At 42.6% G+C, this 25,076-nt stretch overlaps 1 protein-coding gene across 1 annotated transcript in view; it reads left to right on the plus strand.

Moving 5' to 3' along the window:
• Positions 1-25,076, plus strand: part of MYO18B (myosin XVIIIB) — a 602,318-nt gene that overhangs the window by 164,845 nt on the left and 412,397 nt on the right. Inside the window, exons 15-17 of the mRNA XM_056518071.1 lie at positions 15,335-15,425; positions 23,382-23,574; positions 24,667-24,747. Of these exons, the coding sequence (XP_056374046.1) occupies positions 15,335-15,425; positions 23,382-23,574; positions 24,667-24,747 (365 nt within the window). The remainder of the gene's footprint in view (positions 1-15,334; positions 15,426-23,381; positions 23,575-24,666; positions 24,748-25,076) is intronic.

Consider the following 25,076-nt stretch of genomic DNA (forward strand, 5'->3'; position numbering starts at 1 on the left):
TCCAGATTATACCCCCGGAATGCCCCTTTAAGTCACCTTAGAAGGATACAATATAGGGCAGGTCCAGGGTGGCCACCCTAGTCAAAAGCAAATTTTGCTGCCCCCTCATTGACTCCACCCATTGGCCCGTCCTTTGACACACCCCAATTTACTACTGGGGTGACACACTGTAACAAACCTCCCCCTCATGCTGCTAGCTAAGCGAGTGGCTCGCATGCTGGTTGCCTAACTTTCTTGCGGCAAATAGAGTGGTGCCCCCCTCCCCATCAAGGGGGCACTCTATTCGTCTGACTATTTTGCCTATAGGCAGAGCCGGCCCTGGGCAGGTCATTGGTAAAAGGGGCATCTTTACAGAAACCCAGTGCAGTTTGCAATTGACTTTTGGCAATCCAGGCTGGTTACATCATTTTTTTTACAGTTGTACAGCTCTTATACCACAGCTCAGAGGATAGTTTTCATACTGTCCTTTGGTGCATTTTTATTTTTTTTGCTAGAAATTCTGTCACATTCTTAAAAGAGATGAACTATTTGCATGGGAATGGTTGGCCTGGGCCCTTTGGTATTTGCGGTCTAAGAATCAGCTGTCTTATTATTCAGATATTTGCCAGAGAACCCAGAATAGTCGGAAGGCTGATCTAAGGCAAAGCGTTTCCTAGCAACCAGCCCAGGTGTACAGACAGTCCTCTGCCAGGATCTCTAATGTACGAGCAGAGAAATTGGCATCTGATAAAGACCATTTGGTTTGATTATTCTCCATCTTCTGCTGTTTTTCTTTGCTATGATTAAACTAATTTTGACCTACAGCTTTGCTTACTAAGTTTAGCACGTTAGATACAAGAACACGTCTGCAAACATCTAGTCCTAGAGCAAATCATACATCCTATATAGTTTATATATATATTTTCTAATATAGCACAATGTATTTAGCCACATACTGAGGTTTTATGTCACTCTTCAGACAACCAAATGAACATGCACAAGTGGCACAGACCCACAGACAATCCCTAAGAAATATTTCATTACAAATCTAATTTTATTCTTATTATACCCTTTTTAATATTTTTTTTATGCATTTTTTCAAGTCAAGTCACTTGGACGGATTTGATTTCCAATGCTTCTGATGCATAGGTTGTTTTTTTTTTGTGCTTAAAGGGGTACTCCGCCCTTAGACATCTTATCCCCTATCGAAAGGATAGGGGATAAGATGTCAAATTGCGGGGGTCCCGCCGCAGCACCCACCTTTTGCGGCTTCCAGCAGCGCTGGAGGCTCTCATCCTAACGCCTCCCGACCACGGTGATGGGAGATCGTGATGTCACGACTCCGCCCCGTGTGACGTCACGCCCCGCCCCCTCAATGCAAGTCGGGCGTGACAGCCATCATGCCCCTCCCATAGACTTGCATTGAGGGGCAGGGCGTGACGTCACACGGGGGCGGAGTCGTGATGTCAAGATCTTCCGTCACCGTAGTCGGGAGCCGAAGCCGCCAGCGTTTCCAGAAGCAGCAACAGGTGGGTGCTGCAGCCAAGATCCCGGGGGTCCCCAGCGTCGGGACCCCTGCGATCTGACATCTTATCCCCTATCCTTTCGATAGGGGATAAGATGTCTAGGGGCGGAGTACCCCTTTAAGTCTAAAAACGTTGGTATTACACTGCACCATACAGTATGCAATGCTATTATGTAGTTTCCAAACAATGTACACTGAACATATGAAGTTATCAGGTGTACAGTGAGGTTGTCCTTTCTACATTTAGGACAATAGTCAGAGTATTTAGAAAGCAAATAACAAAATACTCAACTTAGGGTAGGGTTTACACGGAGCGCATCCGCAGTGCATTTCACCCTTCGGATGCGACGACGGCAGTCACAAGACCGAGCTCCCTGCTGTAGCCGGGTAGGTCTGTGTGTATGCTCGTAGCAGTGGATTTCCCGCTGCGCATCTGATATGAGCAGGCAGTGTGTATACAGCAGGAGATCTGCCGCTATGAGTGGATACAGAGAGCTACCCTGCCGCAGCAGGGAACTTGCTCTTGTGACTGCCGTCAGTGCATACACAATGTGAAGTATGCTGCGAAAGAACTCCGTGTGACCCTACTCTTAGCTGTTATTTGTATTTCTGAACAAGCATTAAATTGCAAAACAATGCGTTTAACTTAAAGGGCACACATAGGTTACCCTCTGTTAGTTTTACACCATACATTAAAGGGGTACTCCACCCTTAGACATCTTATCCCCTATCCAAAGGATAGGGGATAAGATGTCTGATCGTGGGGGTCCCGCCGTTGGGGACCCCCGCAATATAGCACAAAGCACCCACCTGTTACTGCTCCGGAAGCGCTGGAGGGTCTGGCTCCCGACCACGGGGACGGAAGATAGTGGCGTCACAACTCTGCCCCCGTGTGACCGCAACGCTACCCCTCATTCATAACAACAAACACTCTGTTCCCTGCCTGGGCGCCCAGCGCTTCTATGCTTTCCTATAGCTGAACTCTTCAGATGTAGAAGAGCCGAGCTTGTACAGTGTAGCAGAGCTGACATCAGGTGTAACACACCAACATTTGTCAGCGATAACAACATTGTGCATAGTATTTATGCTTGTCTACAGATGAACTAGATCAGTGTATCCCAACCAGGGTTGCAAAACTACAACTCCCAGCATGCCAGGACAGCCGAAGGCTGTCCAGGCATGCTGGGAGTTGTAGTTTTGCAACAGCTGGAGGCACCCTGGTTTGGAAATCTTAAACTGGATGTAGCTGAACTGATCTTTAATGGTGAAAAGCTGGAAGTGTCAGACATAGAAGAGAGAATTTGTAAGATGTAGCACAGAGGTGTTTGTCAACAGACAACAGTTTCAAGGTATACAGCTTGTCTAATGCTGACTTGAGATGAGTGAATTTTGGAAAAATTAGATTCGGACAATTCGGACGATCGCTATTAAAAGTGTAGAACACTTTGCTTTGTCCTAACATGCATAGGGAGTGTGCTGGGGTAGTGAAATAATACTGTTATTCAGTATGACATGCAGATAACAGGCATCACTATTAGAATCACTGCCACAGAGAGTCTGGATGTGGCAGATTTTTTATGTAATTTTTATTTTATTTAATTTGAATTTATTAAAATTTTTTGATTACCCATTCTGGTGAGCATCGAACTGGTGGTCCTCTGCCAGGCGAGATGCCACCTGTTCCAGCCCCTGCATCTCAGCGTCCCCCTGACTGTGAAAGTGCAAATGTTTTATTTAATCAGTTATGGTTCATTGTTATTGCTCAAAGATGTTTCATTGGATTCTTGTGATAATTCCAGAGGTAATATGACGTCGACGACCATCGGGCCTGAAAAGATGACATCGATTTTTTTTAATTTAAGATTTATATTAGATTCCAAGTTTAATGTCCTAGTGTTTACTTTGAACTAATACTGTATGACCACAAAACCCAAACTAACAAGGAATCACATGGCGACACAATGACACAGCCTAGAGGTGGCAGCAGCATGAGGAGATCCTAATCTGGCAGAATGACACAGCCTGGAATTGGTGGCAGCAAGAGGAGACCATATAGATGCTGAATAACACAGCCTGGAGTTGGTGGCAGCATAAAGAGACCATAGGGCCTAACAATTTCTAAGATTAAAAAAGGAATTATCAAATTTAAATTGAAGATCTATGGTAGCTAGTGCTACCATAAAAAATTTTAGGTAATGTCCCAGGCTCAGCAGCATCAGTAAACAATATAGTGTCTGAATGACACAGCCTGGAGCTGGCGGCAGCATGAGGAGACAATAGGGCTTCACAATTACTAAGATTAAAAGATGAATTTTCAAATTTAAATTGAAGATTTATGGTAGCTGGTGCTACCATAACAATTTTTAGGTAGTGTCCCAGGCTCAGCAGCATCAGTAAACCATATAGTGGCTGAATGACACAGCCTGGAGCTGGCGGCAGCATGAGGAGACAATAGGGCTTCATAATCCCTAAGATTAAAATATGAATTTTCAAATTTAAATTGAAGATTTATGGTAGCTAGTGCTACCATAAATTTTTTTAGACAATGTCCCTTGCCCAGCAGCATCAGTAAACCATATAATGACTGAATGGCACAGCCTGGAGTTCGCGGAAGCATGAGTAGAACATATAGTGGCTCAATGGCATAGCCTAGAGTTGGCAGAAGCATGAGGAGACCATATAGTGATTGAATAGCACAGCCTGGAGTTGGCGGAAGCATGAGTAGAACATATAGTGGCTGAATGGCACAGCCCGGAGTTGGCAGAAGCATGAGGACACCATAGAGTGGCTGAATGGCACAGCTTGGAGTTGGCGGAAGCATGAGGAGACCATATGGTGGCAGAATGAGACAGCCTGGAGGTGGCAGCATCAGGATTCCTGAAAGTGAAAGAGTGGTGCGGTGGGTTGCAATACCAGTACCCGGTGATGAAGGTTGGTGAAAAAAGGTCTGATGCGGAGGAATGTTTGTAACTGGGGTGCAGCGCCGTGTTGGTGTGGCACCATGGTCAATCTACTCTGATACATCAGGCATTGGTGGGTGGAAATCCTGGCTAATCCATGCCTGATTCATCTTCACAGAGGTCAGTCGTTTCACATTTTTCGAGAACAGACGAGTTCTCCTTGGGTAGACTATGGTCCCCGCTGCACTAAACACCCGCTCTGATGGCACACTACTGGTCGGACAGGACAGCTTTTCCAGGGCAAACTCTGCTAGTTTTCCAGGGCAAATTAAATTTGGCTGCCCAGAAGTCCAGTGGATCTTCATGGTGTATTGGCTTGGGCACATCAAGGTAGCCCACCACCTACTGGCTCAGGTCCTGCTCCAGGTCTACCTGCTGCTGATGAGTTGCTTCACTATGCAGGTGAAGAAAGGTACACATCAGCAACTGAAGACTCAGGCTACTGATAGAGCTGGTACTTCTCCTGCCACCCTACCCCTCATCCCGCTGCCGTATAGTGACAATTCAGCAGTCACTATGCAAGCAAGTGAGCGTGCATCGTGCCATTTGTGCTGATGACTCGGAGGGACTCCCTGTCTCCATCTCCACTGCATACTGCCATGATGTGTCTGGGTACTCTGTCTCGCCTTCCTCATAATCCTCTAGCTCCTCTGGCTGCTCCTGCTCCTCCTCTCCTGTCAGATGACTAACTGCTCCTTTTGCGAAACCTAAACTGTGCTCCACTGTGCCCCTCCACCTCCTCCTCCAGTTCAGCCGCCACAGGGCTCATGTGGCCGTGAGATGTAGGTGCCACGTCTCCATTGCCCTGACCAGCGTCGTTTCCAACACGTGTTGTAGGAAATGAAGCAGTGGAATGACGTTGATCATCCTGTAATCCTGGCGACTGATTAATAATGTAGCTTCCTGAAAGGGCCTGAGCAAACAGCAGGTGTTGAGCTGGTATGAGCTGCCACTGCCACTTGTTCACATTGATGTTACACAGGAGAGTAACCCTATCCACTTGGATCATCAAGAAATCGGTGATGACTTTTTTCTGTTTGTATAGTCGGTCCAACATATGGACGTTAGAATTCCAACGTGTGGCAACGTCGCAAATCAGGGGGTTGGGGGATACCGTTCTGAAGCTGCTCAAGAGGAGGAGCTCAAGGAGGGTGTACTTTGCGGTGTACGAGTGGCTGAAGTGCATGCAAAGTTTCCTTCCCATTGATAGGATGTATTGCAAATGGGGGGGAACGCTTCAGGAACCACTTGACAACCAGATTGAACATGTGTGCCATCAGCCTTCCTTGTCGCAGAGCAGACAAGATATTCTTTCCGTTGTCAGACACCATGGTTCCCATTTCCAATTTTCGTGGAGTAAGACTTGTCTATACAATGGAGACTGAGGACACAGTGGAGAATGAGGAGGGGGAGTCGCACACTGTTACATGACCAACGGCCTGAGAGCGTGGAGGAGGAAGTGGCGCCACCTGTCCAATTTGGTGTTGTGGCTGTGCAGGAACCACATTCACTCAGTGGGCCATAAAAGTCATGTATTGTCCCAGACCATAATTACAGTTCCAGACGTCGGCACTGCCGTGCACTTTGGTACACACTGACAGGCTCAAGGACTGCCCACCTTCTCTTCCACAAAATTGTGCAGGGTTGGTACTGCCTTCTTTGCAAAGAAACAATGGCTTGGCACTCTCCACCTCAGCTCGGCACAAGACATCAGTTCCCTGAAAGGTGCAGAGTCCACCACTTGAAAAGGGAGGGACTGCAGCACCAGCAACTTGGACAGGAGAGCATTCAGCTTCTGCGCCGAGTGGGCGCATACTGTTGTCTCTTGGACATGGCTTTGCCGATGGATTGTTGGTGAAATGACTGAAAGTAGGAGGAGCAGGAGCATCTGGAGTGACAAAAGGATGGTATGACACACAGCTCCGTTCAGCTGAGGTGGCGGAACCTTGGCTGGCTGAAAGAGGGAGAGGTATGCCAATGGGTGATGCAGCAGGCTAGACCACTACATCGGAGCAACGGTTCTCCCAGGCTGCTTTATGGTGGCGCAGCGTATGTTGACGCAGGGCCGTGGTGCCAACATTAGCTTCACCTTCTGCTGACACATCTTGCATGTGGCTATGTTAACCTCCTCGGATGAGTAGTTGATTAACTGCCACATGGCTGAGTAGCTGATTTTTCAACCAGCAGTCCACTACTGCCACCGTCTCCAGGAACCCCTGTTCCACTACTTCCCGGGAAGGTAGGCTGCCGCGAAGCAGGTGGTCTCCCCCATGCACGTTTGGCTCCAGAATTTCCACTTCTGCCACCATGCTACCACCTTGCTGGCTCAGCTGCTGCCTCTCGGGCAACCTGCAACCCTCTTCTTCTGATGATGATGAAGCCCCTTCTGCACCCGTCTCCCAATTGCGATCACTATCAACAAGTGTCTGCACGTCACTGATGTTCTCCTCAGGTTCCTCAACAGTTTCTGCTTCAGGACCCTGAATGCTGGCAACACCGCCTCCCACGTCACTCTCCTCATCACTACCTGCCTGCCTAGCGGAGGAAGCGGTGGATGTCTCCTCCACTTCTTGGCTGGGCAGTAGCTGCTTACTGTCCTCTATTAGATCATCCTCACTGAATAGTGGAGCTGAACCCACAGCATAAGATACTTCTTTAGGGGAGGGAACAGCATAGAACAGAGGCAATGGGAGGACAGGGACAGCCCCCGGGACATGCCAACTGAGGGTTGTGTCTGAGGAACCCACTGACTGTTGACTGGGGGTATCAGATGTCACTTGTGATGAAGTGGATGACCGTGTTAACTAATGGCTGATGGCAGATGTGTTGTTGGTTGATATCCGACCGCTAGCTGGTACCGGGAGATTAAGTCTCTCGCTAAGACTTCTGCTGACACTCATCCCTAGTCTGCTGCGACCTCTGCCTGAGTCTGATGAATTTAGGCCTCTGCCACTCTTCTGTGCACGTGCTGGCACTTCTCTGCTTGACAGACTTACTGCGTATATGAGCGCTTCATTACGCTTAAAACAGTATTTGTCTAGAACAGCAGCAGGTGTGTACTTTTGGCTGTCCTTTCACAGTGTCTAGGCCCTTGACAGATTAACAGGAACAAAATAGTACACTACTTAGATGTAGGTATGTGGTATGCACTCATGAGGGCAGCAAAATGCTCTATGATACACTTAAATAAATGTTTGTGCACAACACCAGCACTACACAACAGTGCTGCAGCACACAGTCGCTGTGTACTAAACCCAAAATTGCACTCTCTTACAGACTATTAGGAATGGACTGCTGGGAATGTTTTATACCCTCTATAGACTAGTATAACCAGCAGACCATTTGTTGTGGAACAAAGTGGGCAAAAAAATGTGCTACAGTACGCTTAAAGAAACGTATTGGAGTAAAGCACCAGCCGGTGATTACTTTTGCCTGGCCTTTCACAGTCTCTGGGCTCTTGACAGATAAACAGGTTTAAAATAGTACACTATATAGATGTAGGTATGTGGTATGCACTTATGAGGGCAGGAAAATGCTCTACAATACGCTTAAAAAAGTATTGGAGTAAAACACCAGCCGGTGATTTATTTTTGCCTGGCCTTTCACAGTATCTAGGCCCTTGACAGATTAACAGGTACACAATAGTACATTACTTAGATGTAGGTATGTGGTATGCACTTATGAGGGCAGAGAAATGCGCTACAGTACGCTTAAAAAAGGAATTGAAGTAAAACACCAGCCGGTGATTACTTTTGCCTCGCCTTTCACAGTATCTAGGCCCTTGACAGATTAACAGGTAAAAAATAGTACACTACTTAGATGTAGGTATGTGGTATTCACTTATGAGGGCAGAAAAATGCGCTACAATACGCTTAAAAATGTATTGGAGCAAAATACCAGCCGGTGGTTACTTTTGCCTGGCCTTTCACAGTATCTAAGCCCTTGACAGAGTAAAAGGTACAAAATAGTACACTACTTAGTTGTAGGTATGTGATATGCACTTATGAGGGCAGAAAAATGTGCTACAGTACGCTTAAAAAAGTATTGGAGTTAAACACCAGCCTGTGATTACTTAAACCCGGCCTTTCACAGTATCTAGGCCCTTGACAGAATAAAAGGTACAAAATAGTACACTACTTAGATGTGGGTATATGGTATGCACTGAGCCAGCTTGTTTAAATGTATGAGGCAACACACAGCTCTCTGCCCCTCTCTGTAATGCAATGCTGTAGAAAGTGACTGGGAGGTTAATGACTGCAGTAAAAAAATCTTTTCTGTGCAAAAACCTACTGCTCTCTGTCCACCGAAACACTGATGTGACTAGGAGGTGAAATGCTGTTGGAAAAAGCTTTTCTGTGTAACACACAAAGCACTAGCAGTCCTATCTCTCTGCAGTGAAAGGATGAAGTGACTGGTTGCAAGATGGCTGCCGATTATATAGGGCTGTGACATCACAGGGGTGACTGGCTGCAGATAGGTTGCATCCTGCATGTGATTCAGGGTCATCCCGCCTACCCTTGTTCCCGCCTTCCCAGAGTTCCTTGCCCCATGTCCTCACATGTGGATCCGCCATTTTACATAGTAGCAAATTACATAGTTCATAAGGCTGAAAAAAGACCAAAGTCCGTCAAGTTCAACCTATAACCCCAATGATTCCCTGCTGAGTTGATCCAGAGGAAGGCAAAAAAAAAAACTCATACTAGAGGTAATAATTCCTCCAAATATGGCCGTCAGAATAAATCCCTGGATCATCGTTCTGTCCCTATAGATCTAGAATCCATAACCTGTAATGTTATTACTCTCCAAAAATGCATCCAGACCCATTTTGAACTCTCTTACAGAGTTCACCATGACCACCTTCTCAGGCAGAGAATTCCACAGTCTCACTGCTCTTACAGTAAAGAACCCCCTGGAGCGCACTAAATGAAGCCATTCGCAGCGATATTCGCATTTGTTGTGAATCAAAATTTTCATGAAATTCGTAACAAATTTGAATTGGTCATATTCGATTTGCTCATCTCTAATGCTGACCTTTCTGCAAAGTAGCAGAGCTGAACTTGTCTGGTGTAGCAAGGCTGAACCTTGTCCTTAATGCAGCAGAGCTGAGTCTGACCAATTTGACTCTGCTACATCTGTATTGTGGAGCAGTATTCTATTACACCTAGATGGAAGGACAGGTTATAAGAGAATCCAGTATAGCATAGGTTATAAGAGAATCCAGTATAGCATAGGTTATAAGAGAATCCAGTATAGCATAGGTTATAAGAGAATCCAGTATAGCATAGGTTATAAGAGAATCCAGTATAGCATAGGTTATAAGAGAATCCAGTATAGCATAGGTTATAAGAGAATGCAGTATAGCACAGGTTATAAGAGAATCCAGTATAGCATAGGTTATAAGAGAATCCAGTATAGTATAGGTTATAAGAGAATCCAGTATAGCATAGGTTATAAGAGAATCCAGTATAGCATAGGTTATAAGAGAATCCAGTATAGCATAGGTTATAAGAGAATCCAGTATAGCATAGGTTATAAGAGAATGCAGTATAGCACAGGTTATAAGAGAATCCAGTATAGCACAGGTTATAAGAGAATCCAGTATAACACAGGTTATAAGAGAATCCAGTATAGCATAGGTTATAAGAGAATCCAGTATAGCATAGGTTATAAGAGAATCCAGTATAGCATAGGTTATAAGAGAATCCAGTATAGCACAGGTTATAAGAGAATCCAGTATAGCACAGGTTATAAGAGAATCCAGTATAGCATAGGTTATAAGAGAATCCAGTATAGCATAGGTTATAAGAGAATCCAGTATAGCATAGGTTATAAGAGAATCCAGTATAGCACAGGTTATAAGAGAATCCAGTATAGCACAGGTTATAAGAGAATCCAGTATAGCACAGGTTATAAGAGAATCCAGTATAGCACAGGTTATAAGAGAATCCAGTATAGCATAGGTTATAAGAGAATCCAGTATAGCACAGGTTATAAGAGAATCCAGTATAGCATAGGTTATAAGAGAATCCAGTATAGCACAGGTTATAAGAGAATCCAGTATAACACAGGTTATAAGAGAATCCAGTATAGCATAGGTTATAAGAGAATGCAGTATAGCACAGGTTATAAGAGAATCCAGTATAGCACAGGTTATAAGAGAATCCAGTATAGCATAGGTTATAAGAGAATGCAGTATAGCATAGGTTATAAGAGAATCCAGTATAGCACAGGTTATAAGAGAATCCAGTATAGCACAGGTTATAAGAGAATCCAGTATAGTATAGGTTATAAGAGAATCCAGTATAGCACAGGTTATAAGAGAATGCAGTATAGCACAGGTTATAAGAGAATCCAGTATAGTATAGGTTATAAGAGAATCCAGTATAGCACAGGTTATAAGAGAATTCAGTATAGCACAGGTTATAAGAGAATGCAGTATAGCACAGGTTATAAGAGAATCCAGTATAGCACAGGTTATAAGAGAATGCAGTATAGCACAGGTTATAAGAGAATCCAGTATAGTATAGGTTATAAGAGAATCCAGTATAGCACAGGTTATAAGAGAATTCAGTATAGCACAGGTTATAAGAGAATCCAATATAGTATAGGTTATAAGAGAATGCAGTATAGCACAGGTTATAAGAGAATTCAGTATAGTATAGGTTATAAGAGAATCCAGTATAGCACAGGTTATAAGAGAATCCAGTATAGCACAGGTTATAAGAGAATTCAGTATAGCACAGGTTATAAGAGAATCCAATATAGTATAGGTTATAAGAGAATCCAGTATAGCATAGGTTATAAGAAATTTTGATAATGAGATAAAAAGCTCAAATCCACATTGATTCCCCTGTTTTGGGAATAAAAAAATGGTATCATTTTAGCTTCAAATGTCTTTTTCTCTTGTGTGTTTTGGAAGTTCCCTCTCAGTATCTAGATTGTAAGTTCACATGTGGAGCGGCCCGCCTGGGCAAAATGGTGTCCAACTGGGATGCAGCAGTCACATGTCTGTGTAGATTCATCCTTTGTTGAGTGTCTGGCCGGTTTCACCAATGTAGCATCCCATGTCATTGTATCATGTAGACCACATTTGGGCATGTGCAGGAGTATATTCCCCTAATAATACATGTCTTGTTGTTGTGAGTGGCTTCCATCTTGGTGCAGATATGTTGACAGAGTTTACAGCGAGGTTTGGTGCAAGGTTTGGTCCCATTGTCTGTGTCTGTTCTTTCTGTAGGTCATTTTCGGCTGACTAGCTTTTGTTTTAAATTGTCTGGTTGTCTGAAGGCCAAGATGGGAGGTTCAGGGAAGATTTCATTTAGCACCTCATCGTCCGCCAATATCGACTGCAGGTCCTTGATCATTTTGCGTATTTCTTCAAGGGCCGGATGATTTTAAGGCTACCAGTGGTACACGTGGTGATGGTTGTATCTCTCTGTATTGTAGCAGGTGTTCCCTTGGTGTTTGAAGGGCAGAGTGTATTTTCCTATTGATTATCCTTTTTGTTTGAATTTCTCAGACAGTGTTTGTAGATGCATGTCTCTGTCATTAGGGTTGGAGCAGATGAAATGGTACCTGGTAATTTGGCTGTATAAGATGCCTTTCTTTGTGTGTGAAGGATGGAAACTGGATTTATGTAGATAGATACAGCCCTGGAGTCATCGCTATACTCATAGAATTCATCCTAACACACAACTACTTCAGCTTCAACAGTGACATATATCTACAAATGATGGGCACTGCAACTGGGGACCAGGATGGCACCACAATACGCCAACCTATTCATGGCTGACCTTGAACAACGATTTCTAGACACACAACTTCACAAACCCTACAGATACTTCCGTTGCATTGATGATATTTTCATCATTTGGACAGAGGGAAAATAAAAACTCAGACAGTTTCATGATGCCTTTTTTACACATTCAATCCATCTATCAAACTCAAAATGGATTTCTCTACAGAAAGTGTGAACTTCCTAGACACTACTGTCGCAATAAACAAGAACACACTACAAATGTCTGTGTACAGAAAACCCATAGACCGATCCAGCTATCTACATAAATCCAGTTTCCATCCTTCACACACAAAGAAAGGCATCATATACAGCCAAGCTACCAGGTAGCATCGCATCTGCTCCAACCCTGATGAAAGAGACATGCATCTACAAACATTGTCTGAGAAATTCAAACAAAAAGGATACAAACCAAGGATAATCAATAGGAAAATACACTCTGCCCTTCAAACACCATGGGAACACCTGCTACAATACAGAGAGATACAACCATCACCACGGGTACCACTGGTAGCCACATACAATCCGGCCCTTGAAGAAATATGCAAAATTATCAAGGACCTGCAGCCGATATTGGCGGAAGATAAGATGCTAAAAGAAAAAGAAGAACGGATAGTGAGAAAAAAGGAGAAAAGAAAAAGTGACAAAGAGAAAAAAAAAGAGAAAAAAGAATGAATAAAAGGGTGATAATGTTAGTAATGGTATTTATAATATAATTTTTTTTGAAATAGTATAATATTATGGGTAGTAGAGTGAGTAATAAAATAAAATAAAATAAATTATATAGAGAACCTAAATCAAAGGTAAAAATGAAATAGGCAGATTTATTCACAAAATAAAATCTCACATCTGGGCAGGGCCCTCGTACTAGATGTTAAAATAATAGCATAGAAAAAAATACATAAAATGTAACTGTAAGGCAACCACCTCAAAATAGTATATGGATAAGTGTATAGTTCGTATATCTTGAAAAGTCCGGTAATAGAACAACACAGTTCAGGGAGCGATATATTGCAATGTAAATTCATTCAATAGTGCTAGATGGTACCTGTGTGCCGGGATACAGTTTCACTTACTAACAGTATGCAGCCGGCGTCCTCAGGAGTGGCAGTCTCCGGGCGAGGTGAGGGCAGATGTCCGGGCTGGCACAGAGTGGCGTCCGGCCTCTGTGCAAGTGTAAGTTCCCAATGAAGTGGATAGTCCCGGCAAGGTGCAGGCTAGCACAAAGGTGCGTCTGGCCAAAAGTGGTATAACAAGGTGATGTACTAATTGCAATCCCTGGCGTCCTCATGTTTTGGTGAGGAAGGATCACGCGTGCGATCAACAGTGGTCCAAGAAAAGGGGTATTGCGGCACTGCCCAGACTAGAGGTGGGCTATAAAAGTCATATAAGGTGGTTATAATAAATAGTAGATTAAAATACAAGGCTATACGTGTTTCAAGACGACTGTCTTATTCCTCAGTAGCCACTAGAGATGAGTGAAGTTACAGTGATTCGATTCATCACAAACTTCTCGGCTCGGCAGTTCTGACTTTAGCCTGCATAAATTAGTTCAGCTTTCAGGTGCTTCGGTGGGCTGTAGACTCTGTCCTAGGACTGTATCCACATTTTCCAGCCCTCCGGAGCACCTGAAAGCTGGACTAATTTATGCAGGCTAAACAAAGTCAGCAACTGCTGAGCCGAGAAGTTCATGACAAATCGAATTACTGTAACTTCACTCATCTCTAGTAGCCATAAAAAATGTATAACAACTTAGTATCCCAAGATTCAGGTTTATATAAGGCAAAAAATTGTGATGTCACATTTAAGGGAGGCGATAAAGATATAAATAAAACCTGGAAAAATATTCCACATGTAGGTTGTCTTGGTATAAATAGACATCTTAGTCATAAGTGAAAAGTAGAAAAAAAGAAAGAGAAAAACAGGAGAGGAAAGAAGAAATGAAAAAAATTAACCCCTTGTATTTGTGACGCCAGGGCATGGTTTATCCTCGATACCACACGATGGTATACCGCTAGATCCTGGGCTAGGCACGGGGGTAATAAGGACTCCAACACCAAGTTACGGATAATGGTAGCTTTACTGAGGGTAGACAGATGGTAAAGTCTATACAGTTCAGCCAGGGCCCACGGAGGTGACCAGTGACTCCGAGATAAAGGCTTGCTGGGACATGTAGTAGGACTGTACAATTTAATGCGGCCACGCTGACTTGACAGTTGCTGACAGGGACTGACTTGATTTGACTGATGACTGACAAATCTATGACTGTAGCTTACTTGCAATTGACTGTGGCTGCAGAATGGACTTGAGGTCTCCAATGACTCTGGATACACACACTAGGACTCGACTTGACTGGACCTCAGCCTAGCAGAAAGAGCAGAGCTCAAAGAGAGCGAGCTAGCTCCTCCCAGGGCTTATATGGGGGAGACTAGCAGGGAGCCCACAGTTTGGGAACTGGTAGAGACGGTTTATGCTATTTTGCCAATTGGGCGAGCATTTTCTAGAGTATATAAATCGTACTGTATAAGGAGCATGCAAAAAAGGATACATGTGGCATGCCATATTCCTGTGTGCATTATATAGCATTTGGCTGCTGAATATTTATGATATATTTGGGTATATACCTGTTTTTTTCAAATAATCTTTATTCTTTGGGATTTATTTTTTGAGTTGGTGATATTTTAATGCATATCAATAAAATTAAGTTTTAGGCACTTCCCCAATTTTTGTTTAAGCCCCACAGGTCACCCCTGGGATCACTTGGTCACTGGTATCTCCTGGGTAACAATCGCATGGTACATTTCTTAAAGCAACAACACATTAGATTTTATAATACATAGCAAAACTTATATACAGGGGGGGAAACAAGTACAAAGGGCCCAGGGGACACTGAAAGGAGGCAGCCAGACAGGGCAGCAAGGGTACGGGGTAACAGCTCCCGTACTGGGCCACCACATATTATTATTATTCTGTTAAAGCATGATAACAATCATTTTCTCTTTTTTGCAGTAATGTATAAAACTAGCAATGACATATGTCATAGACTGTGACTCTTTATGAACATTTATGTCCCAGGGCCAAAAATGAGCGGAGTAGAATGTGTTGAAGGCATGGCCGCGGGCCTCTATGAAGAACTCTTTGCAGCTGTTGTCTCACTTATCAACAGGTACTTTCTTCATCTATTTCATATTTTTTTTACATTTGTTTCCTATTATTTTCTAAAGATTGTAGATTTTTTGGTGATCTTTGAAATTAGCTCTTTACAATTTTCTCTGTTCTTCCTGTCTAAGATTTTTACTTGAATTAATTGTCCATGATTAGTTAGAGGCTAAAGGGGCACTCTGTTCCGACTGGGTTTATAGTCCTTAGGTTCTTTAATAGTGGCAATGAATGGGGTATGTAGAGGGACATACTCAGTCACAGGCATTTACTTGGCAACTTGCAACAAATCTAGAAGAGAAAATAAGAATAGCAAATCTTCCCTGCAGGGAGGTGGAACACTTTATCAGGTGCAAACAAACTCTCGTTTGAAACCCAACTCTTGGGCTGTTGACCCTACATACAATGTTTGTAACCACATTGGCCACAGAACTTTCTTGGGTACTTGTTCTAAACACACCAGAAGCAGAACCCCTTATCCAATGCATTCCAGATATGACTCTCCTGAATCTCCCACAGCAGATCGGCTCAAGTCTATAAATGTAAATATGGAAGCCAAACAATCCTTCTCCAATCACTACACATGAGTGTGGGGGAGAGTTCACCCTCACCTTAAAGGGGTATTCCAGGAAAAAACATTTTTTTATATATCAACTGGCTCCAGAAAGTTAAACAGATTTGTAAATTACTTCTATTAAAAAATCTTAATCCTTTCAGTACTTATGAGCTTCTGAAGTAAAGGTTGTTCTTTTCTGTCTAAGTCCTCTCTGATGACACCTGTCTCGGGAAACGCCCAGTTTAGAAGAGGTTTGCTATGGGGATTTGCTTCTAAACTGGGCGGTTCCCGAGACAAGTGTAATCAGAAAGGACTTAGACAGAAAAGAACAACCTTAACTTCAGAAGATTTTTTAATAGAAGTAATTTACAAATCTGTTTAACTTTCTGGAGCCAGTTGATATATAAACATTTTTTTCCCCCTGGATAACCCCTTTAATACTGCAGACAAAAGACCAATGACTCCAGCACCAACCACAGCAGCTTATCAATTGACATTTACATCCAAAGTACATCCACATGAACTTTTATGGCAATTTTAACCCATAAATATATATCAACAAACATAAGTGCAGTGACATAGTAAACCTAGTGATCTATCTATCACTAGAATATAGCATAATGGGGGGAATTTATCAATGTAGATGTAGGTGCAGCATTTTTGTCTACCTTTTATTGTGTACTGGTAATGTGTAGGTGCACCAAATTTATTAAATGGTCTCCGGGCATTTAATACATTTTTACTTTTACTGAAACTTCACTTTACACACACATAAATAAACTAAGTCTGGGCTGGTATATTTTTACAACCTTTTGGAATTTCTTTTTTTTTTTCCATTCACAGTTTATTACCACTGCAAAAGACAAACCTTAAAGGGGTACTCCGCTGCACACATCTTATCCCCTATCCAAAGTATAGGGGATAAGATGTTAGATCGTGGGGGTCCTGCCGCTGGGGTCCCCTGCAATCTCCAGGCCGGCAGCTGCGGTGTCCGAAACATGGAAGCTTACAGCTTCCGCGTTTATGACGTCACGTTACGCCCCCTCCATTCATGTCTATGGGAGGTGGCGTGATGCTAGCACAGAGCCGTCACGCCTCCTCCCATAGACTCCTCCCATGGAGTGAGCGTGGCGGCCTGCATCGCCAGTCATCGGGCACAGAGCGGAGTTCACTCTGTGCCCCGAATGACAGGGGTGCCAGCCCGGAGAACGCGGGGGTACCCAGCAGCGGGACTCTTGCGATCTTACATCTTATCCCCTATCCTTTGCTGAGGTATCCTGAGGGCTTACCTCACCTCCTGTGCCTGTGGACTAAAAGTGTAAAAAAAAAAAAAAGTTAAAAAAAAAGTTTAAAAACACACACATTAACCCTTTCCTTATTAAAAGTTTAAATCACCCCCTTTTCCCAAATTCCATATCAAAAATATATAAACATAATAAAAATAAACATATGTTGTATCACCACGTTCGTAAATGTCCGATCTATAAAAATATATCATTAATTAAACCGCACGGTGAATGGCATACGCGCAAAAAAATTCCAAAGTCCAAAATAGCTTCTTTTTGGTGACTTTTTATACCATAAAAAAAGGAATAAAAAGCGATCAAAAAGTCAGATCAAAACAAAAATGGTACTGATTAAAACTGATGACGGTGCAAAAAATTAGCCCTAATAACACCCCGTATGCAGAAAAATAAAAAAGTTATAGGCGTCAGAAGATGACAATTTTAAATGTATTCATTTTCGTGCAGTACGACAAAATCAAACCTATATAAGTAGGGAATCATTTTAATCGTATGGACCTACAGAATAAAGATAACGTGTCATTTTTACCAAAAAATTTACTGTGTAGAAACGGAAGCCCCCAAAAGTTACAAAATTGTGTTTTTTCTTAAATATTGTTGCACAATGATTTTTTTCCCATTTCGCTGTAGATTTTTGCGTAAAATGTCATTCCAATGTAGAATTGGTGGCGCAAAAAATAAGCCCTCATATGTATTTTTAGATGCTAAATTGAAAGGGTTATGATTTTTAAAAGGTAAGGAGGAAAAAACGAAAGTGCAAAAACTGAAAAATGCTTGGTCCTTAAAGGGGTACTCTGGCCCTAAGACATCTTATCCCTTTCCAAAGGAATGCGGATAGGATGTCTGACCGTGGGGGTCCCACCGCTGGGGTCGGCGTATCGTGACGTCCCGACTCCTCCCCGCTCGTTCTCGCTATGCAAGTCAAGACGGCTGGAGTACCCCTTTAAGGGGTTAAAGACATTGATAAATTGCCCCCAATGTTCCTAACTTGTATTACTTATTAGCATGTAATAGCAGTATGAATATCATCCTAACACAGTATGCATGGCCATATACAGTACACATTAACAAAAGGTATTGGGCATGACTCAGATGTCTCAAAAGCTGTAATAACATAAGCTGCTCTATGCACCAAAGGAAGTTTTCTGCCTCTCCAGAGCAGGAACAAATCCCCATAGCCATCCTATCCTGCTCTGGACAGTTCCTGACATGGACAGAGGTGTCAGTAGAGAGCACTGTGGTCAGACAGAAAAGAACTACACAACTTCCTGCAGAGCATACAACAGCTGATAAGTGCAAGAAAGATTACAGAGGTTATCCAGGAAAAAACTTTTTTATATATATCAACTGGCTCCAGAAAGTTAAACAGATTTGTAAATTACTTCTATTAAAAAATCTTAATCCTTTCAGTACTTATGAGCTGCTGAAGTTGAGCTGTTTTTTTTCTGTCTAAGTGCTCTCTGATGACACGTGTCTCGAGAACCGCCCAGTTTAGAAGCAAATCCCCATAGAAAACCTCTTCTACTCTGCTCTCTGCTGACATCTCTGCTCTTCTCGGGAACTGCACACTGTTGCCAGACAGAAAACAACAACTCAACTTCAGCAGTTGATAATTATTGAAAGGATTAAGATTTTTTAATAGAAGTAATTTACAAATCTGTTTAACTTTCTGGAGCCAGTTGATATATAAAAAAAAGTTTTTTCATGGAATACCCCTTTAAGATTTTTTAATAGAAGTAATTTACAAATCTGTTTAACTTTCTGGCACCAGTTGATTAAAAAAAAAAAAAAAAAAATCACTGGAGTACCCCTTTTTTTTTTTTAAATCATCTGGTACCAGAAAGTTAAACAGCTTTGTAAATTACTTCTATTAAAAAAATCTTAATCTTTCTAGTACTTTTAGGGGCTGTATACTACAGAGGAAATGCTTTACTTTTAAGATTTCTCTGATGTCATGACCACAGTGCTCTCTGCTGTCCTCTGCTGACCATTTTAGGAACAGTCCAGAGCAGCATATGTTTGCTATGGGGATTTTCTCCTGCTCTGGACAATTCCTAAAATGGACAGCAGAGGTCAGCAGAGAGCACTGTGGTCATGACATCAGAGGAAATGCATTTCTTTTGGATTTCTCTTTAGTATATAGCCCTGAAAAAGTACTGGAAGGATTAAGATTTTTTAATAGAAGTGATTTACAAATTTGTTTAACTTTCTGACACCAGTTGATTTAAAAAAAAAAAGGTTTCCACGGGAGTACCCCTTTAACCCCTTCCCGACCTATGACATACCTGTACGTCATGGGTGGCAAGGTGTTCCCGACCCATGACATACAGGTACGTCATGAACATTACTGCCGCTACTCGCGGCATCCCGCAGCGCCCGGAAAGATGGTGGCTATCACTGATAGCCAGCCATCTTACCGTGCGACCACGGGGGGTTTCATCCCCCCCCCCCCAGCGATCGCTGCTATCAGCTGGTCAAATCTGACCAGCTGATAGCAGCGTTTCGCTATGAAAATACTTAGCAGCGCGGTGTGTGAGTACCGATCACGGGGATCGGGACACACACCGCTCTGCTAAGTGTCCCTTACCCGTCCCCCGGCGTCACTTACCCGTCGGAGCGGTGTCCCGAGCTGTCCCGGCGGTCCCGGCGTCCTCCATGCGGTCCCGGCTGCGCTGCGTCCCGGAGGTGAGTTTCCGGCAGCAGTGCGGCATCTTCATTGGCAGCAGTGAGATCGCCGTAAAGCGATCTCACTGCTGCCTCTGAGAGTTTCAAAACTGCAACTCCCAGCATGCCCAGACAGCCTTTGGCTTTCTGGGCATGCTGGGAGTTGTAGTTTTGCAACATCTGGCGGTCTACAGTTTGGAGACCACTGTATAATGGTCTCCAATCTGTGCTCTTCCAGATGTTGCAAAACTACAAATCTCAGCATGCTCAGTCTGTCGAGGCATGCTGGGAGTTGTAGTTCTCTAACATCTGGAAGAGCACAGATTGGAGACCATTATACAGTGGTCTCCAAACTGTGGACCTCCAGATGTTGCAAAACTACAACTCCCAGCATGCCCAGACTGCCCAAGCATGCTGGAAGTTGTAGTTCGGCAACATCTGATCCTTCAGATATTGCCGAACTACAACTTCCAGCATGCCTGGGCAGTCTGGGCATGCTGGTAGTTGTAGTTTTGCAACAACTGGAGGCACACTAGTTGGGAAACATTGTCCGTTTCCTACCTCAGTGCCTCCAGCTGTTGCAATTGTTGCAAAACTATAACTCCCAGCATGCACTGACAGACCATGCATGCTGGGAGTTGTAGTTTTGCAACAGCTGGAGGCACACTGGTTTGGAAACACTAAGTTTGGTTGCAAAACACTTGAAAGTTTATTACTTAACTTAGTGTTTCCAAACCAGTGTTCCTCCAGCTGTTGCAAAACTACAACTCCCAGCATGCACGGACAGCCAAAGGGCATGCTCGGAGTATGCAACAGCTGGATGTTTGCCCCCTCCCCCCAATGTGAATGTACAGGGTACACTCACATGGGCGGAGGTTTACAGTGAGTGCTGCAAGTTTGAGATGGCACAAATTTTGCGCTGCAGCTCAAACTTCTAGCGGAAAACTTGCTGTGAACCTCTGCCCATGTGACTGTACCCTAAAAACACTACACTACACTAACACTAACCTAAAATAAAAAGTAAAAAACACTACATATACACATACCCCTACACAGCCCCCCTCCCCCCAAAAAATGAAAAATGTCTGGTACGCTACTGTTTCCAAAACGGAGCCTCCAGCTGTTGCAAAATAATAACTCCCAGTATTGCCGGACAGCCATTGACTGTCCAGGCATGCTGAGAGTTTTGCAACAGCTGGAGGCACCCTGTTTGGGAATCACTGGCGTAGAATACCCCTATGTCCACCCCTATGCAAATCCCTAATTCAGGCCTCAAATGCGCATGGCGCTCTCTCACTTTCGAGCCCTGTCGTATTTCAGGGCAACAGTTTTGGGACACATATGGGGTATCGCTGTACTCGGGAGAAATTGCCTTACAAATGTTGTTTTTTTTTTTCTTCTTTAACCCCTTATGAAAAGGTGAAGTTGGGGTCTACACCAGCATGTTAGTGTTAAAAAATTAATTTTTTACACTGACATGCTGGTGTTGCCCTATACTTTTCATTTTCACAAGAGGTAAAAGGGAAAAAAGACCCTCTAAATTTGTAACGCAATTTCTCCCAACTACAGAGATACCCCATATGTGGGCGCAAAGTGCTCTGGGGGCGCACAACAAGGCTCAGAAGGGAGAGTGCGCCATGTACATTTGAGGCGATTTGCACAAGGGTGGCTGATTGTTACAGCAGTTCTGACAAACGCAGAACAATAAATATCCATATGTGACCCCATTTTGGAAACTACACCCCTCACGGAATGTAATAAGGGGTACAGTGATTTTTGGAACAGTGGTCTGTGAAAATGAAAAATAAAATTTTTGATTTGCACAGTCCACTGTTTCAAATATCTGTCAAACGCCAGTGGGGTGTAAATGCTCACTGCACCCCTTATTAAATTCCATGAGGGGTATAGTTTCCAAAATGGGGTCACATGTGGGGGGGGGGGTCCACTGTTCTGGCACCATAGGGGCTTTCTAAATGGGACATGCCCCCCAAAAACCCTTTCAGAAAAACTCACTCTCCAAAATCCCATTGTCGCTCCTTCCCTTCTGAGCCCTCTACTGCGCCCGCCGAACACTTTACATATGCATATGAGGTATTTCCTTACTCGAGAGAAATTGGGTTACCAATTTTAGGGTGATTTCTCTCCTTTTACCCCTTGTAAAAATTCAAAAATTGTGTCTACAAGAAAATGCGAGTGTAAAAAATGAAGATTTAGAATTTTCTCCTTCACTTTGCTGCTATTCCTGTGAAACACCTAAAGGGTTAAAACACTTACTGAATGTCATTTTGAATACTTTGGGGGGTGCAGTTTTTATAATGGGGTCATGTATGGGGTATTTCTAATATGAAGACCCTTAAAATCCACTTCCAACCTGAACTGGGCCCTGAAAAATTACGATTTTGAAAATCTTGAGAAAAATTGGAAAATTGCTGCGGAACTTTGAAGCCCTCTGGTGTCTTCCAAAAGTAAAAACATGTCAATTTTTTTATGCAAACACAAAGTAGACATATTGTATATGTGAATCAATATGTAATTTATTTGGAATATCCATTTTCCTTTCAAGCAGAGACTTTCAAAGTTAGAAAAATGCTAAATTTTCAAAATTTTCATGAAATTTTTAGATTTTTTACCAAGAAAGGATACAAATATCAGTGAAATTTTACCGATAACATAAAGTAGAATATGTCACGAAAAAACAATCTCGGAATCAGAATGATAAGTAAAAGCATTCCAGAGTTATTAATGTTTAAAGTGACAGTGGTCAGATTTTCAAAAAATGCCCAGTTCATGAAGGTGAAAATGGGCTGGGTCATGAAGGTGTTAAGTTTCCTCCTAAGATGTTCTTTTTGGACTTCAGGGAAATTAAATTCGTTCAAGCCACTGTTTTTTTTTTCTTGAATTTGTTGTTTTGATTTTACAGTAAATGTCAAATCCATGAGGTTGGAATCTGTAAGTTTTCATTTATAATAAGAGTTTATTTTATTTCCTGCTTCAGGAATACTTACAGATTCTTGGAACGTATTAAACAGTGAATACTGATCAATTTATGTGAACATCTTAGACTTTGTTTTACCCTGCTTTATTAAATAAAAATAACTCTAGTCTTGTGGATGTGCCCAGCTATTAAAATGCATTGTCTAGCGTCTTATCTGTTATTCTATTCCCTGCATATACTGTCTGGTGGTTTGTGCTGCACTCACAGTATTATGAAAAGTGATTAGATTTATTTGTGTACTATTTTAGGATTTTTATGGATAAATAAAAACCTAGACTCATATAGGCAATAACTGTTTTACTAAATATTCATATGTTAATGCAACATTAAGTCTTAAGTTATGGAAAGATATAAACATTATGCAATGATCGTATTTATAATGCTTCTTCATGTGAAATTCTGGGCTTTTGGGCTTTTAAAACTTACTCCAGACTTTTTTGTCAGGTCATTGTGCTCCAGTCTGTTGACATTGGCATCCATCATGGTGGTTGATACCCCTGGATTTCACAACCCACGTCATCAGAAGAAAGAAAGGGCTGGTACATTTGAAGAGATGTGCAATAACTATATACAAGAACGACTGCAATGCTTATCTTACAAGAGAACCTTTAGCATTCCCCTGGAGAGGTTTAATGCGGTAAGACTGACTGGCATGTAAATATGAGTGTTCAGACTGTGACCAATCAGGAGAACGAACCAAGTGAAGTACCCCCTTAGCGCGTTCTCTCCCAACTCCGTGTCACACAGCGGGGATAGGAGGGTGCGGCCGCATGCCTCTCTTCCTTCTCACTCATGTGATCACACCTAGACACTAGTGTTGGGCGCAAATATTCACATTTCGTATTTTTATTGTGAATATCGCAAATTCGCGAATATATTCTCTATATATTTGAAATTACGAATATTCACTTTTTTCCGCATATGCGCATATGCAAATATTTTCTCATGGGATCACACAGAAACCTTGTGAGACCATATGCTGGTGCGGTTGACCCTGGGTTCCTCCTAATGCAAGACAATGCTAGACCTCATGTGGCTGCAGTGTCAGCAGTTCCTGCAAGAGGAAGGCATTGATGCTATGGACTGGCCCGCCCGTTCCCCAGACCTGAATCCGATTGAGCACATCTGGGACATCATGTCTCGCTCCAACCACCAACGTCACATTGCATCACAGACTGTCCAGGAGCTGGCGGATACTTTAGTCCAGGTCTGGGAGGACATCCCTCAGGAGACCATCCACCACCTCATCAGGAGCATACCCAGGCATTGTAGGGGGGTCATACGGGCACGTGGAGGCCACACACACTACTGAGCCTCATTCTGACTTGTTTTAAGGACATTACATCAAAGTTGGATGAGCCTGTAGTGTGGTTTCCCTCTTTGATTTTGAGTGTGACTCCATATCCAGACCTCCATGGGTTGATAAATTTGATTTCCATTGATCATTTTTGTGTGATTTAGTTGTCAGCACATTCAACTATGTAAAGACGAAAGCATTTCACATGATTAGTTCATTCATTCATATCTAGGATGTGTTATCTTATTGTTTCCTTTATTTTTTTGAGCAGTGTATAGTAACATATATAACCAACAAGACACCCAGAGGTATGCAGAGATGACCTTACACCTAGTTCACAAGACAAACAACACAGCCGAGATAATTGTATTTAGGGTGAATTACATTTTTAGTATATATTGTATCATTTAATGTGTTGACATTTCTTCCCAGGAAAACGTTGAAGTTTCTTTTGAAATGCCTGCAGATTCCCCATTCAACACTGTATCTGTCATCGACCAGACATCTTCACAGGCAAGAAGCACTTTAATAACTTTTTTTTATGTTATTTATAAAATTAAGTTCAAAATTTAGTAAGAAATATGACACAAGTAAGATGTAAGATACAAAATAGTCTTGTTCAGGAAAATTGTTCCAATCACCAAGAGACAAGAAGGAATGCTTGATGTGCATGTTGTGCTTTCTACTCTGTCAGCTTCAGCCATAAAGAATGGAACACGGGGATGGATATTTCCTTTATATATTACAATGAAAAGGTTTATTGTATTTAGCCTACTATAGTAGTTCATATGTGTTTATTTTTATTAATAATACTCTTTATTAAGCGGTAGACATAGAGATTA

Source organism: Hyla sarda, chromosome 1 (assembly GCF_029499605.1).
Source record: "Hyla sarda isolate aHylSar1 chromosome 1, aHylSar1.hap1, whole genome shotgun sequence".
Classification (NCBI taxonomy): domain Eukaryota; kingdom Metazoa; phylum Chordata; class Amphibia; order Anura; family Hylidae; genus Hyla; species Hyla sarda.